At 45.0% G+C, this 17,563-nt stretch overlaps 1 protein-coding gene across 9 annotated transcripts in view; it reads right to left on the reverse strand.

Annotated features, from left to right (window-relative positions):
* Positions 1 to 268: 268 nt before the first annotated feature.
* The window catches only part of FN1 (fibronectin 1), a 55,450-nt gene continuing 38,155 nt past the window's right edge, over positions 269 to 17,563 (reverse strand). For 2 of the 9 annotated variants that reach the window (XM_075094071.1, XM_075094075.1), the window contains 16 exons: positions 16,750 to 16,905; positions 15,886 to 15,999; positions 13,893 to 14,162; positions 11,842 to 12,029; positions 10,660 to 10,747; positions 10,302 to 10,478; positions 9,619 to 9,708; positions 9,222 to 9,401; positions 8,581 to 8,670; positions 7,293 to 7,759; positions 6,586 to 6,724; positions 4,978 to 5,142; positions 3,577 to 3,702; positions 2,896 to 3,002; positions 2,478 to 2,588; positions 1,190 to 2,026 (listed from right to left, as the gene is read on the reverse strand). In XM_075094071.1, the coding sequence (XP_074950172.1) occupies positions 1,952 to 2,026; positions 2,478 to 2,588; positions 2,896 to 3,002; positions 3,577 to 3,702; positions 4,978 to 5,142; positions 6,586 to 6,724; positions 7,293 to 7,759; positions 8,581 to 8,670; positions 9,222 to 9,401; positions 9,619 to 9,708; positions 10,302 to 10,478; positions 10,660 to 10,747; positions 11,842 to 12,029; positions 13,893 to 14,162; positions 15,886 to 15,999; positions 16,750 to 16,905 (2,543 nt within the window). In that variant the 3' untranslated portion in view covers positions 1,190 to 1,951. Of the gene's footprint in view, positions 1,143 to 1,189; positions 2,027 to 2,477; positions 2,589 to 2,895; positions 3,003 to 3,576; positions 3,703 to 4,977; positions 5,143 to 6,585; positions 6,725 to 7,292; positions 7,760 to 8,580; positions 8,671 to 9,221; positions 9,402 to 9,618; positions 9,709 to 10,301; positions 10,479 to 10,659; positions 10,748 to 11,841; positions 12,030 to 13,892; positions 14,163 to 15,885; positions 16,000 to 16,749; positions 16,906 to 17,563 lie in introns of those variants that run through there. The other 7 variants (XM_075094077.1, XM_075094080.1, XM_075094074.1 and 4 more) reach the window with 5 other exon arrangements.

The raw sequence follows: 17,563 nt of genomic DNA on the forward strand, positions 1-17,563 counted from the left end.
TTGGTTTCTGGTCCAAAATGTATCACCCTCACTTGGGAAGGACAAATTAATAGAAATCTAGTTGAAAAGGAAAGTATTCTTCTGTGTGTCTGTCTCTGCCACTTTCAGTTCTCATGTATTTGAGAGACTCATTTGGCTCTTGAACATCGGTGGGATAGAACCAATTTCCGCTGCAATCATTTTACTATTTGCAAATGTTTTGGTTGCTCTATAGCTAGCAATCTGTGAAAACAACTGCCATGTGCGTTTCTCATGCCAAGAAGCCAAATTCTATTTTCATGCTATGCTTTATTCAATCCAGAGAAAGCCATTGACTTTAGTAATACAGTGCTTGTGTAGCCAGGAGAGGAATGGGGCCTGAGGAAGCGTGGCAGAACCTTTCATGTTCTGTATTTTCAAATGCTGCACAGGTTTTTGCAAAGTTGGCAGTGCAAGCTAAAGCAGCTTACTGCTAACTTTGTTCATCATGATCAAGACTGGCTTTGTTTTAAAAAAGGTTTTGAGGATAATTTAATTTTCCTCCCTCCCCACCCCACAAAGACAGAAGCATAGTAGACTTAAAGCAATCTTTGCCTGTAACAGGCAGAAGGAGGGTGTGGTAGCCCCTCTATAAACCTTTTAGGTGGTCCCACGTAAGTTATCCTCCACTGCAGAGGGTCTTCCCCAGGGGCCAGGCCTGGAGCAGGGTCTCAGAGACCCAACAGTCGTTTGGACCTGGGGGGAGTTACTGGGTCCAAGCGTAGTTAAGCTTTGAACACTTCAAAAGCATGGATGGCCTCGCTAATTTTGCCAACTCAGACACTGGGAGTGTATTTGATTCTAGGTGTTGAAGCATCTGGCTGGCTTGAGGACTGTCCCTACCTCAGTTCATGTGCAAAGCAGGAAATATATTCCTTTTCCTTTCCCTCCCCCTTTCTCTATCTTCCACTTCCTCCCACAAAGCAAGCGCCTGCCTCCTGCAGCATGGCATACATACTCAGAGTCTCTCTGTGCTCTACTGGGGCAGGGGGTGCAGCTGGAAGTCTTAATTAACAAACTGCTCTACAACGATTCTCTGGAGGTTTACTTCACGCTTCATTGACATGTTTGTTCCGTCTTGTTTCAAGGCAATGTTACTCCAGCTCAGAATAATAATCTTCATCCTAGATTCCATGGTAGCAAAGAAAATCACTTACTTAAACTACATGGCTGGTTTGTAAATCTTTTTATTAAAAGAGTTGTTTTTTTCTTTTCCACAGTAGTAAAGCTTTGGCACTTACAGTATAAAAATAATCACTGATGATAATTACACCAAATTCCTCTTTGTCAACGGTATACTAAGTGTCTTCAGTACATTTTATTCCCATATAAAAACACTTGAAGGTCAGGGGAACAAAACTGATAAATAACAGTATGAGATATAAAGATATAGCTAGAAAAATACTAGGATCATTGAGAAAGAATTAGGACTGTGCATATTTTAAATATCACAGTGACTGGATTTGCTGTTCCTACCTTATTGCTGGCTGCACGCTTATGTGAAAGCAGAAGTGTTTGGTGGACTTTCCTATCGCTAAACTTCAATAACGTTGTACTCAAATGTTCTTTGCATAGCATGGGAACCTTGAATTTCTACACCCTCCCTCCCGCTTAATGTTTTCATCCCCCACCAATTTGTGATTTAGCATCTCCCCCCTTTTTCTTTAAATTTGAGAATACTGACTGGTATTCAACACTGAGCAAAAACAAGACAATCGCTATCAATCACGAGAAAAGTCTGAAACACTCCAAGAGTGGCGCTTGGAGAAGCTGTGAGTTGGGCTTAAGCTGGGAAAATGGCTCCAAAGCAGAGGGCCATTCTCAAAAGATGCAGTTTTGCAAGCATCACTCCAGTTTGGATGGTAATCGTGGCAGATAGGTATTTATACTTTGGTTTGCCTGTTGCCATTGCCGCAAGGAGTCTTGCTGGATGTTACTTTCCCCGTGGATGTTGTGTGTCTGCCTGTACATCTAGGGGCATGAAACACTCAATTGGGCAGTTGACGTTCTGTCAGGAGGGAAGGAAATCAGTTAGCGCTCTGTCCTGTAAGGACGGACACTTCTGTGCAGTGGTTTGGGCTGAGAATTGTTGCCAGCCTCTGTAGCCATTTAGCTTTCTCAGCACAAAGCACACAGCTGGTTTACAGCAGCACGTACAGACTAGGAAATTACGACATGCACTACCGCCTCGGCCAGAGCATGCAGACACATCCCAGCGCTAGTAAACGTGAAGTCCCGCTGCTGTGATTGTGTCACTAAACACTGTGGGTGGAAGTGTGAGCTCAAGCATGTGTTCTGTGCTGTGCAGAGTGATGGTTTGCTGGATCAGTGGCTATCATGCGCTTCTGACTGAGCAGAAAGCTACACGCTGCTCTTATCCCAGCCCTATACAGACCCCATGTATCTGTGCCATAACCAGACTCACAGTAAGGGAGAGCAGAGAAGGAAAGTGTACTCACAGTATTTGTGGCCTGGTGGTATCTCTGTGTAAACTGTGTGTAAGTATGGCCAGCAGAGCCTTCACTGGCCACCTCCACGCTGGGTCTGCGGCAGTTGTCACAACGCCAGCCCTAGAGAAACAGAACGTGGGCACGCCGGTCAGCTGGCGCTGGCACAGGTGGCCAAGGAGCTGCCAGTACTCACACGTGTAAGTACAGCTCCACCAACACCAGTGGGGTGGCTCCCATGTTGCACCCCACAGGCCCTGACTCCACGTCCCTGCAAGTACTTATGCTCTCCTACTAACTGTTTTTCTTCTTGTTTTGGCCAGGTAATAGACACCATCTGACCTAAAACCCAGCAGTCTTAGGACTGTGCTTCCGCACAGCCTCCTCTCCTCGTTCCCTGTGTTCAGCGTGCCAAGTCCCTCCAGCTTACCTGCTGTCCTCCATAACAAGTACAGGAGCAGATGGCCCCAAAGTACTCCTTCTGCCACTGCTCTCCAACTTGGTACATTTTCCCATCATCGTAGCATGTGGTCTCATCTGTGGAGGAAGAAGCAGAGCTCAGTTGCAGGGCCTGTGCTTGGGCATTAAGCATTCTCAGAGCAGTTTGGTGATAAGAACAGTAGCCTCTTGGCCACTGCTCTCTCCCTGTTTGACCAGAGGCTTGCTGACTGGCAGGGGGAACATCAGTCATCTTTACAGCTCTCCAGACACTTTAAAGTAGAGCATGAAGGTAATTTGCCTGACAAAAGCAGTGCAGTTTAATCCATAGTGTGAAGTCTAGAGGATCTTCAGGGGACAGGCCCTGCAGAAAAGTCCTGTGTTACCGATTAGGGTAATCCACAGTACTCAGTGCAGTGACGTGTCCTCCTTGTGTGGCTCCAGGGCCAAAGGCAGACAGATGCCGAGCGTGCTGCGACCTTAGCTAAGAAAAGAGGGTTTTCTTCTTTTTGAGCTTGGGAACGTGAGTTTTATGCCTTCAGGCCTTGCGAGAACAGATTCAATCTGTCACTGAACCAGACATACCACGGCAGGACCTTCATGGGAACAGCCCCGAGATGTTGAAACTTCCTGAATGGGAGCTCAATTAAATGAACATCAGAAGGAGACTTACGAGGTTCACACTTGAATTCTCCTTTTCCATTTCCAAGGCAAGTGCAGCTCATCATCTGGCCATTCTCTCCCTGCCGGTCCCACTTCTCCCCAATCTTGTAGTTTACACCATTATCATGGCACCACTCTGAGAGGGCAGAGGAACAAGAGAAGCAGGAGTTACCCCTGGCACAGCAGTGCCATATCAGGAGGAAGACAGCCTGGTCTTGTCTTAGGCACCAACAGAGGAGCAGGAGAAAGAATTTTTTCAGCTCATGTAAATCCCAAGGAGAAAGTGGATTCTCACTGGCAACCGGTTCAGCTCCTGCAGCTTTTAACTGCTGAGGGCTGTTACCGCTCTGGGGAATGGCTAAAGGCTCTTAGGAAAAAAGTAAATAGGTGTGACAAAGATTGGGGAGTGGGGGGAGGGAAGAGGGTTGGCTAAGAGGAGGAGAGGTGAAATGAAAGGGAATTTAATAGACATGGGGCAGAAAGGGAAAGAAAAATATTTTAAATGCTCTTTTTTGAGCAAATACCCAGTAAAACTGAATCACAGAGACTGCAAAACACAATGGGTAACCATATGTCTCAAATGACAAAATATAAATACTAATCCCGTGAAATAAGTGTCTTCCCTGCAGTCACTCCTCTGAGTCTATGCAAATTGCAGAAATACCCTCCTTGCTTAGCTTACTCTGCAATTTAAAAGCATAATTTATATTAGTTGGATGTGTATTGTCTTAAACCACTCGATCAGACTTTTGTTCCATTCCCTTCCATGAAGTTTGATATTGTTCCATGTAAACCAGAGTCCTGCAAAGATTAAAACTTAGTGCCCGGCAGAGGTGTTGCCTGCTCGACAGAGCTTCAAAGAGCAGCTGAGAAAATGAGAAAACTCATTCCACAAGATGCTCTGCAAAGGCTGTCTGTAATGCAAAACAGACTCGGTACTTGGTGTAATACCCACTGAAATCCACACAAATTCTGTCTGGCCCACTGCAACCACGATATGATTAGGAGATGAAGACTCAGCCATAATTTAACACTCAAGCTGTCATCTTAAATGGCTACTCAGATACTATAATTTAGGCATCTTGTCTATCTCGGTTTTACGCATTACCTAGACATGCCTGGCAAGGGTAGGGAAAACAAAACAAACATTTAACTTTGGTGAAAAAGTCATTATGTATCGATATAATATTGATTGTTGCTGATGCAGTGAATGGCGATACTAGATAAGCTGCACAGCTCAGAAGCAACCAAAGTTTTCCATCGCTTCTCATGATGCAAAACACCGATTTGGTTTAAAAACTTGAGAGCCTGCATTCCTTTGTGTCATGTTTGGGTCAGGTCAGTTCTGTCAAACATGCCATTAGCGCTCAGGGAGCTTGGACACGGGGATGGTCAATAGCAAATTACTCACTAGAAGAATCACATCTGAAATGACCGCTGCCAAAGCCTAAACACTGGCACCAGAGTTTAAAGCCCGTTTCAGATAACCGCTCCCATTCCTCGCCAATGGAATAGAAGGAGCCAGTGTAAGTATCAAAGCAGGTGTCGTCAGCTGGCTGATTTAGTCCTTCAGACACTGGAATGAAAAAAAAGAAACAGGCATCACACACAGCAATAGGAACTACTGAGAGACAGAATTATTTTCACTGAATACCTGGGTTTTTTTCCTTCTTACAATATCCTGGCAGTAATGGAGGTACCCCATGGGCATATACTTGATGGCTCTGTCAGCAGTCCAGACTCCCTGTGATTTATTTTCCATTTGCATATGTCAGAGCAGTTGAACGACAAAAAAAAACTGACATGAAGGCTATTTTCATTTTGATTTGCCAAGTTTCAAGCAAGTGTGAGTTTTTGCATTTCCTGCTGGAGAGCAACAACCTGATTTAGCCTGTTTTTAAGAGAAACATGCTGCGCGATGCTGGGGAACCACAGGAGGTTGGCAGCTCCACTTTTTTGGGGGCACTTCAGACTCTGGCTCATAGCAGGGGAAGAGGAGCCCAGACCTTATAGCCATGCTGTTGTATACAGATGTCCCCCTTAGGTGCATGCCGTGATTGAAAAGTGGGTGTTTTAAAACCACCAGTTCAGTGTGTGATGATCAGGGTCAGCAATTAACGTTCTCAGTTCAGTCTGTGACAGACATAAGGCAAAAAGGGGTGCTGGAAGGGGCGAAACAGCCTTATTTCCCAGAGAGGTGGGGGCAGTAGGGGGCTGCATGGAGGGGAATAATGGATGGACAGTGTAAATCTTTAACTCTTCATTTCCTCTTCTACCATCATGTCCTCTTCTTTTTGACCTCAAAATACACAGAGGAGGAGATGGAGGGAGAGAAAAAGAGTTGTTGACCAGACCACTGTGCTGGTAAAAGCAAAGCCTCAGTCCCACAGGGTGTGCTCTGGGCTTTCAAACTGTGCAAGTGCTGTCTCTGACCACAGGTACTTGTGGTTGGTCACACAGCTTCTAAGTGCTGCCTGTTTGTGCTTAATTAGCACCTCTGCAGGCAGCCTGCCCTGCTACCAGACCTTCAGGATGGTCTAGTGGTGCTGCTGGATAACCAACACAGAAGCTGTGGCAAATGACTGACAGAGCAGTTAAGCTGGCCACTGGCACCTTCCATAACCATGATGTGTTATTGTGACAGCAAATCTTTGCTGCTCGGCAAAAATCTGCGACACCAGCATGATCCCCAACTTACTCTTGAGAGCAGCAAATACCGGAAAACTCTTGCTGTCTTGCACACTGACACTAGAAGAGTGTATGGAGCCTCAAACCACATTCTTCGTGATTAGACAACAGATCAGAATAGGTCTAGTCACACCATCAGTGTGTCAATTATCCAAAACCAGTGGACTTCACAAATCACTTCTCCCATTGTCCTCCTATTAACTCTCCATGTCTGGAGAAGTTTCCTTTCTGAACTATTCTCAAGCTGGGGCACGAGGTAGATTGCCTTAAGTGTGGGAAATGAGACAGGAACAGCACAGGTTCACCTAGACTCCATAAAGCTTTTACTTACCAGTATTGCCAACTGTGACCACCTCCTCCAGCACCTTTTGTCTCCGGTGATCTTTCAGGGCTTCCACTATGATGTTGTAGGTGGCCCCCCTTCTAAGGCCAGTGAGCGTAGCACTGGAGGAAGTGCCGGGAACCCTGAACTGCAACAAGAGGCAATGCCAAGTCACCGGAAAGGGAAGAGTGATTACTCTTTACGTGTCTCCCAATTCATAGGGATGGCAGGGTGTTTAGGTTGACTTCTGTGCTCTCCACCAGAATGGAACCAGCCCATTCCCCTCAGATTCTGAGAATTTCAAACAATACCAAATTAAGCTCGACTGCTCTGGACTATGGTTCATGAGGGATATGATAGTACCACTATTTCAGGGAAATGGAAACCAAGAGAGACAAACAAGAAGGGTTGAGGGAGTCTTTGGCTTGGAGAAGAGCACCTCATTCTTTGAAACTCTCAGTTGCCTCCTGACTGCTCCCTTCCCTGGTGAAATGTTGATACTGACAGTGTTCCAAGGGCTTTCTGTTTTAGCAGTTTTATCCTGTAACATTCTCCATGATGGAGAGGAAGGAGGCATTCACCCTGCCTTCAGCTACATGTTAGTAAGACTACTCTGACTGCCACCCCCTTAACACAGTAAAAGGCTGGACTCCTACGAGACACCTGCTGCCACAGGTGAGGCTAACACTGTTCCTGTCCTAAGACAGTTCACTTACCTGTAGAGTATCTTCATCCTGGCTGACTGGCTGACATGAGATGATGTATTCAGAGCTCTCCAGCAACGGCCTCCAAGAGATGGTTGTCTGAGAAAGAGCTTCTTGACCTGCAGTGTCATTGCGCCTGGGCCCACGGGAGTGTGGGTACGAAGGTTCGACTATGATAGGCACTTGGTACCCAGGGATTTCAATCGCTTCATCTACACTTGGTGGTTGCCGTCTTGACCCTGGCCTAAGGGGAGTTGCTGTAGTGGGTACAGGCCGTCTGTAGCCGTGCTCCTCGAAGAAGACTTGTTGACCCTGGTGTCCTATTGTCTGCGGGTGCCCAGAGGTGCCTGGAAGTTGGATACCATTTCCATTGTCATACCTATTGTTTGTGAGGTAAGGGGTCCCCTCATCAATGGAAGGTACGTCGAGAATGTCGGGTTGGTTGGGGTGCGGTCTGGTAATCAATGTGGGAAGCTCATCTAGCCAAAAGAAAGGTTAGAAGCCATAAAGCAAAGCACGGCAAATTAACATGGTAAATTCAACAGCTAGAGCGGATGCCGTAACACCACTCCAAGCATCAAAGATTAGCAATCATCCCAAGATGCAACACACTTTTTATGACTTCACGGTGATTGTGAAGGTAATTTCTATCTCTCTATATATTTATATAGCATATAAATATATCTTTCATATATATGGGTATAAGAAGTGTGTTGGTATGAAATTTTCATACAGCTGAGCAACAGTTTTGAACACTGCAACCTAAAGAAACCACCACTGCTCAAATTGAGAAGAAGAAATGATTACAAGAGATACTCATAGGTTATCAGTTTAAGAAAAAATCACTGGTGTGCAGTAAGAAACCAGCTCTTTGATTACATTCCGATATACAGCTGGTATTTTGCTTGCTACAGGTATTTCCATCTTGCACTGTGGACTGTGTAAAGAGAAATGCAATGGGCAACAAAGGAACAGATTCTGCCTTTGATGCCATCATGTGCTAGATGGAAATGTGAGTGTTAACCCTAATTTAATTACCTATGAATTAGGTACCCAGGCAAGAATCAAGCACCACGCATGTTCAAACGCAGCTAAATGTGATTCACATAACTTCAGAATCTTACCTCCTGCATCCTAGAAAGGAAAACCTCCTTACAAAGCCTATTTGACTCAAAAAAGGGTGTGGCTGAATGGCGTGAACAGGGTATTTTAAGTAACATTATTATTTCAGTCCTGAGATTGTATTCCCCAACTGGAAGACATCGTCTGTTGTACCCAACAATCCAGAGCTTTGTTTTACCTGTCCTTTTTCTGCCAACCAGTGGTTCACTCTTTTGGTTGTTCTTCACAGCAATGATGTAGATGATGTATTCAGTTCCTGGTTCCAAACCTAGGGAGGGAGGAAGGACATAAAGCAATCTAAAATTTAAGAGTTGCTTTTCTTTTATGACTATGTGTGGGACCTAAGGCAGCATGAGAGGTGGGTACAGCTGTTGTATGGGTATGTGCATTTTGGATCTAAGGTTTTCAGAACAGTACAAAGAGTCCAGCCTCCTAGTGCTCAGAGTGAATTTGAAATCTGACCATGTCAGCTGGGATCATGGACGCTGCAGATACAAAACATAACGAACTTCCAGAATGTGTGACTGATGGGGTGCCAGAGTCATGGCCTTTTTTCCTTGAATGGATGACCATTGTGGTGGCAGTAGAAACAAACATCTGGATTGTTCAAATCTGATGATTGATCTGATCAGAGAAGTGTATTGTGTTTGTAGGACAGGTGTGCTTTAGAACTGCTGTCTGTCATTAGAAACCACAGTGAGTAACAAAACTTCGTCTTTCAACACATCACATCATCAACACATTTTACAATTAGGCCTTCCTCCTCTCTCTTCAAAGTGTTCCAAGTGAAGAGCTCCCAAACAAAACAGAGACAGGTACCAGTAATAGTAGCCTCGGTAGTGCCAGGCCGAGGGCGAGGAAGAACCTCCTTGGCTGGTGAGCCAGGTTTCTCATATCTGATGATGTAGCCTGTGATCTTGGCTCGTGGAGGCTGCCAGGTCACCAGGAGGGAGTTGCTTGTGGTTGTAAGGAAGCGCAGGTTAGAAGGAGCATCAATAGCTAGGTGACAACAAAAGGAAACAACTCAAATGCAGTAAAGGCAAGAATATTCTTCACCTGACCTGCATCTTCTGACACCCTTCTCAAACTCAGGAGTAAAACCTATCGCTGTAAGTCACAATAAATAGTATACACGGTCAGAAACAGGCAACTTCTTCCTGATCATATGTGATTACTCTGTGTTAGCATGAACAGAAAAGTCAGACAAGATCATTACCAGTGGAGGCATCAATCACTACTGGGGAACTGCGTGCATTCTCGTTCAGAGTGTAAAGGTAGATCTTGTAGTCATTGCCAGGTTGCAAGCCTAAAGTGAAATTGAAACATAAGTGTTAGCTAATCTGAGGGAGCCATCGAAAAGGGACATCAGAATGCCTTTCCACAACTACTTGGAGACTAGTTTTTATGACTCATTTTTAATTACCTTTTCTTCCTATATTATTTCTCATCAAGGAAATTCAACTACTAAACAAGAACCCAGTCTTTAGCCTGGAGAAAAGATGACTGAGAGGGTATCTCATCAACGCTTATAAATACCTAAAGGGTGGGTGTCAAGAGGATGGGGCCAGGCCATTGGTGCCCAACGACAGGACAAGAGGCAATGGGCACGAATGGGAACACAGGAAGTTCCACCTGAATATGAGGAAAAAATTCTTTCCTGTGAGGGTGACAGAGCAGTGGCACAGGCTGCCCAGAGAGGTGGTAGAGTCTCCTTCTCTGGAAATACTCAAAACCCACCTGGATGCATTCCCGTGCCCCCTGCTCTAGGTATACCTGCTCAAGCAGGGGGGTTGGACAAGATGATCTCCAGAGGTCCCTTCCAACCCCTACCAGTCTGTGATTCTGTACTTTCTGATATGACCCTGGAAGCTCCTGCACCTGCAGAAGCCCCTCACTTACCAGTGATAGTGTAAGTCCTAACATCAGGGCTGATGGTCCTTTGAATGGGGTTCTGACCACTTGCTGGGACAGCATCAACTTGGAAGCCAGTGATGGTCTCTGTCTTGGTTCTCCAGGTAATGGTGATGGTTGTCTCAGTGGCATCTGTCACACGGGCCCTGCGAGGAGGGCTAACATCTGTACCAGAAGGAAAAGGTGTTCTGTCAGTACTGTGGGGATTCTGAATCTCACCAGCTAAGTGATTGTGAAGGCCTTTGCTGGAGCTTTGTATAGAGCCCTACTTTTGACACAGAGTAGGATCGTGGCCTCTGCAGCCAGCACAGTACTAACTGGTCATTTGTGGAGAATTACTACTTACTTTCAAGAGTGGTGACCACCCCCTGGGCTGGTCGGCTAGTCAGAGAGTCCTTCAGGGCATACACGCTCACTTCATACTTGGTTGCTACCTAGAATGGATGATGTTATAACATGTTATGAGAAGAACCTGGCACAGGCTGTACTCCTGCCCTCATTCAGTGTTTGGTGGAGCCACATTCCTTGGCCAGCAGTTACTGAAGTATGAAACCTTAAAGTAACTCAAATCAGTGAAGGAGTGATGGGACAGTTCTAATTATTCCCAGCTGTAATAAAAAAATAGACACGGCCCCTGATAAACAGTGCTGCTGTTAATACTAGTAGTGCACACGTGCACACCCAGGAGCAGAGGAAATCCTAGAAGCAGCTTATTTGTCATCCCTCATTTTGAAATCTGTGCTTCAGAGCTGATTCTTCAGAAAAACCTAATTTACATCCTGTTTTTCCTGGGGTTAATGGATGCCATTTGCTATGATAAGGTGCTCTTGCTGTGAAGAAAAGAGAATGGTGGAAGTTACAGCATGGTCTTTAGTCTTTGACTGCATCAGACCAGGAGTCCACTTAGATTAGAATGTTTTTTAAGGCTCATTTTTGAAAATGATTCATAAAACTCCTTAAAAATGGATCAGTAGCTTTTTAAGATAGCAGGAACCATAAAAGCAGTCATTTTCAGCCTTTGCCAGTTCAGGAACTCCTGAAATGTTTCCAGTGGAGAGATAGCTATATAGCAAATTTAAGCCTATTCACAAGAGACTTGCATTTTTTACTTACAATTTGCGGATGTCTTAAAAGTAGGCAATAGACTGCCAGAGCTCCCATATCACAGCTTGAAAACCTCTGCATTAGGTCACTTTGTCCAACTTCTTTTGTGAAAGATGAGTAAAAGCATTTTACTAGGCTACTGTTGATTGTGAACCTGATAATTTGCATTTGATTAAGGCATCCAGTCTCTCTGTGCTAAATGAGGAAGGGGAAAGAATGTGGCTTCAGCAGGCTAATTCCTTGCCTTTTAAAAGCTATGGTAATGAGTAGCTACAGCTGATGGCTAGTCAGACCTCAGAGTCAGACACTTAGGAGCTGTAATGATCTACCCCAGCTGAGGTTCCTGACCCAGGAGTTTGAAATTGCTTCAAGATCTCCTAACATCTTCCCACACCACAGTCTGCATTACACAAAGAAAAGTTACCATTAATCCAGACACAACAGCAGATGTACTGTCCGGAGAAAGGTTGATTTCTTTCATAGGACCAGTCTTTTCTTTGGGGTTCACTCTGACTCTGTAGCCAGTGAGGCGAACGTTTGGTGCATTCCAGTTGACAGTAAGACTGGTAGGAGTTACCTGAGTAAACTTCAGGTTTGTTGGAGGTGGAATTGCTGCAAAAATCCCGAATGGCACATGGTTAATTTAAAGAAGACAGTATTGGATAAAACAATGTTCTCCTGAACATGAGATGGGTTTAGGCCTGAAATACATGGGCAGGCAAGTGGTGCGCCTTCTGCAAACACAGGCGTAAAGCACCATGGACATGGTATTCAGGAGGAGATTCTCAAATCTACAGTAACACATTTCAGCAGAAATAAGGAGATCTCAATGCTTCAACCCTGAAGTTAGGTGAGTAACAACACTTGCTGTTATATAAGGTGAAGGCTTTGGGAGGTGCGTAAATCTGTAGTAGGCCAGTCTGTTTTAATAATTCTGCCTTTCTCTGCTTTTCATCACACAGCTAATAGTCTAGTCCTGCTTCGCTTGCCTGTCTCTTCATTTCTAAAATATGATGGATGATTTACAAAAGTAAGTAGGAAGCAGGCTTAGGAATTGCAAAGAGGGTATAAATACACTGCAAATGCAGAGGGGAAGCATTTTACAGCCACTTACACAAGTGTAAATTCCTACACAGAGAGCAAGGCAATGGAAAAGCAGAGCTGTGGTGGCCATAAGGCTCATCACGTAAGAGACTGTTCGCAAGCTAATACATCTGATACCTCTAAAAACAAATGTTTGCACAAAAGAAAGGAGCATCCATTGAAACATTTTCTCGCCTTACTGTTGGTAATCCTTGGGCTGTAAACAAGGATAAAATAAACCTTACCATAGTGCCCACTATTAGCATGTTGCTGTGAAGTTTTCTAATTTTATAGAGTAGAAATACAGGATAATTCTCCCTTGTTGCTTTGCTCAGAGCTCAATCTAAAGCCCATGGGAGTCAATGGAAAGTCTTGAATGACTTCAAATACGCTTTTGAACAGCCCACAAAGGGTAAACCACAGAGAGTGGGTTTTAAAAGTTACTATATTTGCATTTCCAGCAGGTAGTCAGCCAGCTGTTTCAATCATTACAGCACTTTGCTTCATTTTAGTATGGTAATATGTATACTAGGAACCACTGTCTTCGTTACACCCCTGGAATTATAGTGCCAACTTTTGATCCACAAACAAACAGGAGACCTTTATTACAAAGGTGCTACCTTTGTAATAAACACATGTCTAGTAATGCTGGAAGCTTTGCAATAAATTCCAAATTGCTGGAAGTAATTTTAACTCAAGCAATAGCTTCCTTTTCCTTTTTCACAAAGGAATTTTAAGCATATTCTGCATGCAGTTGGATCAGACTGGCACCTAAGGGACTCTCTTGAATGGAGCACGTCTTCTTCTTGTGGAGGCAATGTAAGCATGCACGTGGGCTGTAGCCTTTACAGCAACGCCAGTGAAGGATCTAGAGGCTCTGTGAGACCCCTGAGGGTTAAGCAATCTCCTAGCCCTTCATGCTGATCTTTTGCTCCATCCAACAGCAAGGGCCCTGGGGGATGAAAGCTGCCCTAATCTCTCTGTTGTTGATAACAGCCTCTGCTCACAGGTGCCCCGTATCCTAAAGACAAAACAAGGGTGTTGTGAGAGGGTGGTTCACCATGAATTAAGCTCTGTGACTAGGGCCCAGACATTACTCATCCACTTGAGGACTGAGAGAAGGCTATAAGGTAACACTGCTCTTTCTCTACAATCTGGTCCTTCGGTTCTGGTGATCTTTCCTGCCTTCCCTAATGTGTATGTAAGCTGACTTTGCTGGCAGCCAGCTCTCCAGCACCAACCAAGCCATCTCTCAAGAGCAATCACATCCCCTTGGCTGCCCCTGGGGCTTCCCTGGCATGGAGCACCAGTTGCACACGGAAGCACACTTTACCCAACAGGGCAGACGCCACGGCTGCCGTGACCTGCTGGGCGGTGTAATTAAAGGTGTACCTGTGGACTGGGTCCCAGTGAGGGGCAGGCTCTCCATGTCATCGTATATGGCAACGATATTGATAGTGTACTCAGAACCTGGCCTGAGGCCATGCAGCTCAGCAGTGTCTTCTTCGCCACCTGGGGCCGGCAATAGCTCATGGATTCCATCCTCAGGGCTTGAGTAGGTCACCCTGTACCTGGTGACTTGCCCCTGCGGGCTTTCCCAAGCGATTTTGATGGAATCAACATCCACCTCAGTGAATGTTAGTCCTTTAGGGCGGTCAATGTCTGTTAGGCAAATTAACGGTAAGAGGTTATGTGATAAAAAGCAGGTAGTGGTTGAGGAAAATAAAAAGCATTTCTATTACATGCAAAGCAGTTTTCAGTTTTGCGCAGGAGAGGGGGTACTTGATTCTCCTCTGTGCTGCACCTTGCACACATGCTTACACCTGTGCAGAGTATGGCTGAGAGTTTGCGGGTGCCAGAGAGCAGGATGGAAATCTTGGCTTTGCTGAAACCAAAGGACTTACATTACCACCTTCAAAGCAGCCAGGACACCAACTCCTACCTATATTTGAATCCCCTTGGCATTGAAACCCCTTCTACACAACTCTAGCAGCATTAAGCTACCTTAAAGTGGTCAAGAGGAAAAAAGAAACGGGAATTTTAAGACCCGTTTCTACCACCAGAGCCAGTAACTGGTTCCTAGTGCTGAAGGCAGCCAGACAACCCACCTGACTCAGGAAGTTCAGGTTCGTGCTGCATTTGGTTTTCACTACTGTAAGCTGCTGTGCAAAGCACCAGTCCAAGGAGAATCAGTCCCGCTGTTTTCTTTCATAAATTAATATCCAATTAACACATTTATCAATAAAGCAAATTACGCAGTATATGATATTTTAAAATCAGTTAAAAACAAACGTTTCAGCTTTGTATTGAGTGCACAGGGAATGTCCACAGGTGCAACTGGGTGAAATGCACGCTTGTGCTAATGAGACCAATTCATCAGATTTTCCTAGCGAGGTGGGAGCTCAGTGCTAGACAGCAAGGTAAGGGAGCCTCGCTCCACAGAAGTCTAGCATGGCTATCACAGAGCTATATCCATTTGTTACACAAAATGGGAGGTTCTGGAGTATCATTTTTGTATTGGAACCAAATTATACTTTTCTAAAAGATTTCAACTTTTTTTTTTTTTATTTGCCATGTTATATTAGTCCTGAATGCTCTATATCTTCTAGTTGGAAAAGGTGATTTTTGTCCAGGAATTTGTTGGCTTGAAATAGAGATGCTCTTTTCCCACCTCTGCAAAGCTTCAGAGAAGCTCCTGTTGTCTTTAGGACAATTCTGCAGAGTACTTGGCGCTGAGCTGTGGTTTTGAATACAAGCCTGAGCAAGGAAATGACGTGCATCCAAACCCCTACCCCAGAGGTGTCTCCAAAAAGGCACTTTACATCTGAGATATCCCTGAGTTACATGTTCCCTCTTGCCTCCTCCTTGTGTCCAGAGCAGTACTGCTCTGGACAGGCAGGCAGAGCCATCTGACAGCTGAGCTGTTCTTTCCTTTGCAGTGCTTCATCCCAAGTTTTTGATAATTCATGTGGTTTCCTTTACTCCCTTGCATGGGGCAAGCGCTCCCAAGCCAAGTCCAGTCCCTTAACAGTAATCACCTTTGCCACCTAGCTCCAAGAAAGGAGATCTTTGCACATTTTTCCACTGATTGGCTGAAGGCAAACAAAACCCAAGCAGATTTTGCAGCTCTAGTGAAAGAAAATCAGAAGCGCAGTGTTTTGATGGGATGGAGAATTGCATTTTCCTGCTGTTTGAGGGATAGGGACTGCATTTTTGCCAGCATCTGCAATTTAGGTGCACGGTACTTATCACAGGGCAGACCACCTTGCATTCTCCTGGAGACTAGGTGCCTGCCACTTGCTTTCACTGGGGATGTGACACTGCATGGTAGAGTCAGACATCAATAGATAACATTTGTTTTGTTACTGTGATGTGAAATACGTACTGGTGACAGCTGTCTCAACCAAGGGGAGGCTCTCTCCATTCTGATTCTGAGCATAGACACTGACCATATACTCAACCGTGGGCTGCAGACCTTCGATAGTGACTTGCGTTTGATCTGACAGGAAAGAACAACATTAGTCCATCTGCAGCTGCACAAAGCTGCAGAGCATGGATCTCTAAGCATGCAGAGAGATAGGACTGACACATCAGGTTTACCTTTTGCTTGCGTTATGCCTCTCTGGCAGTGCAGGACAAGGCATCTGCTATTTGTACCTGCTCGAAGGCCCCACAACTAAAAGGGCAGGTTAGCAGATTAAAAAAAAAAAAAAAAGCAAGAGCAGACCAGCTTTCACCATTTTCTGGGATAGGAGTGATGCATTAATCCAACTGCATTGACAAGCACCCCTGAGTGCTTATCTCTGCAGATCCCACAAAACCCAGTGTTCCCAAGAGCTGACTCGGCAGGCTCTCTGGTAACGAGGTCAAGCATGTAGTGTATGTGACTGAGTCCATGCTATGACCAAGGGTCACATGTGACCTTCAGAAGGATTTCAGAGGAAGTTTTGCTGGATGCTAGAAAATCCAGTGGCATTTCTTTGAAATCCAGGTGCTTTTCAGAGACACTGAGGTTGTCAAGAACAAACCTTTGCAGCAGAGTGGTGTCAAAGAAATGTGAAGCTTTTAGGGCAAAGATTTGCCCTAGCTTCTCCTGGATGAGACCCAACTGAAGATAGCAGGATGGCAAAAAAGTACAAGCAGGAGAAAGTTTGGCTTTGAGCATACATCTAGCACTTGATAGTGTTGATTCTAGTGGTCATGTCTTGCATACTTTACAGATCTGCTGAAGGATCTCATGTGCTCTTACCTGCAGGGACATTTTTAGTTTTTGTGGGCCCATGTCCCTTCTTGGGGACAGCTGTCACACGATACCCTGTGACTGGGGATGTTGAAGGGAGCCATCTGATGCTGATACTGTTATCCTGGACGTCGGTAACTTGCATCTGGGATGGTGTGTCTATTTCTGGGCAACAAAAATAGGTTTTTTTCTGAGTATGTTGGTACACAAAACCCTCCTTCCACTGTTACCTTCTAGCTGAAGGCAAGCTTCTAGCTCATCCTGTTCTAGGCTGTGTTTCTTAGAACGGAAAACACATGTTGCTATTTATTTGTCCCTCATGCTAGCCCAGGGCAAAAAAGCCTTAACCATGATGTGTGTGGGTGGCTGACCTTGTATCAACGTTAGTTGAGGATTTTTGCTGGTTTTAAGGCTACTAAATGATTTTATCTGCAGCTACAGTAGGAGTAGGTTTAGGCTATATCCAGATCAGGAGTGAGACGACAGTCCTTGACTTAGGAAGTCAGGTCTTATCAGGATCACATAATATGACAGTGCACCAGAAGCACCAGAGTTAAGCCAACAGTGACCTCATGATATGAGAGCCCAACAGGATTTCCACTCTGCAATAAGCAGTCAAATATTGCTTGTATCCCCATCTGGGCTCCACAGGGTCTCCCTCCTCCAAAAGTTCAAGTCCATGATCCCCTTCTGTGTCACGTCATTATCGTGCTGGGCCACCACGATACACAGTTCCACTGAAAATGACAGGCTTACAACATAGCCCATGACTTCTAAAAGAAAGCAGGGATCAGTGATACAAATTTACGGCGATAAGCCAACA

Source organism: Phalacrocorax aristotelis, chromosome 5, assembly GCF_949628215.1.
Source record: "Phalacrocorax aristotelis chromosome 5, bGulAri2.1, whole genome shotgun sequence".
In the NCBI taxonomy this organism is placed as follows: Eukaryota; Metazoa; Chordata; class Aves; order Suliformes; family Phalacrocoracidae; genus Phalacrocorax; species Phalacrocorax aristotelis.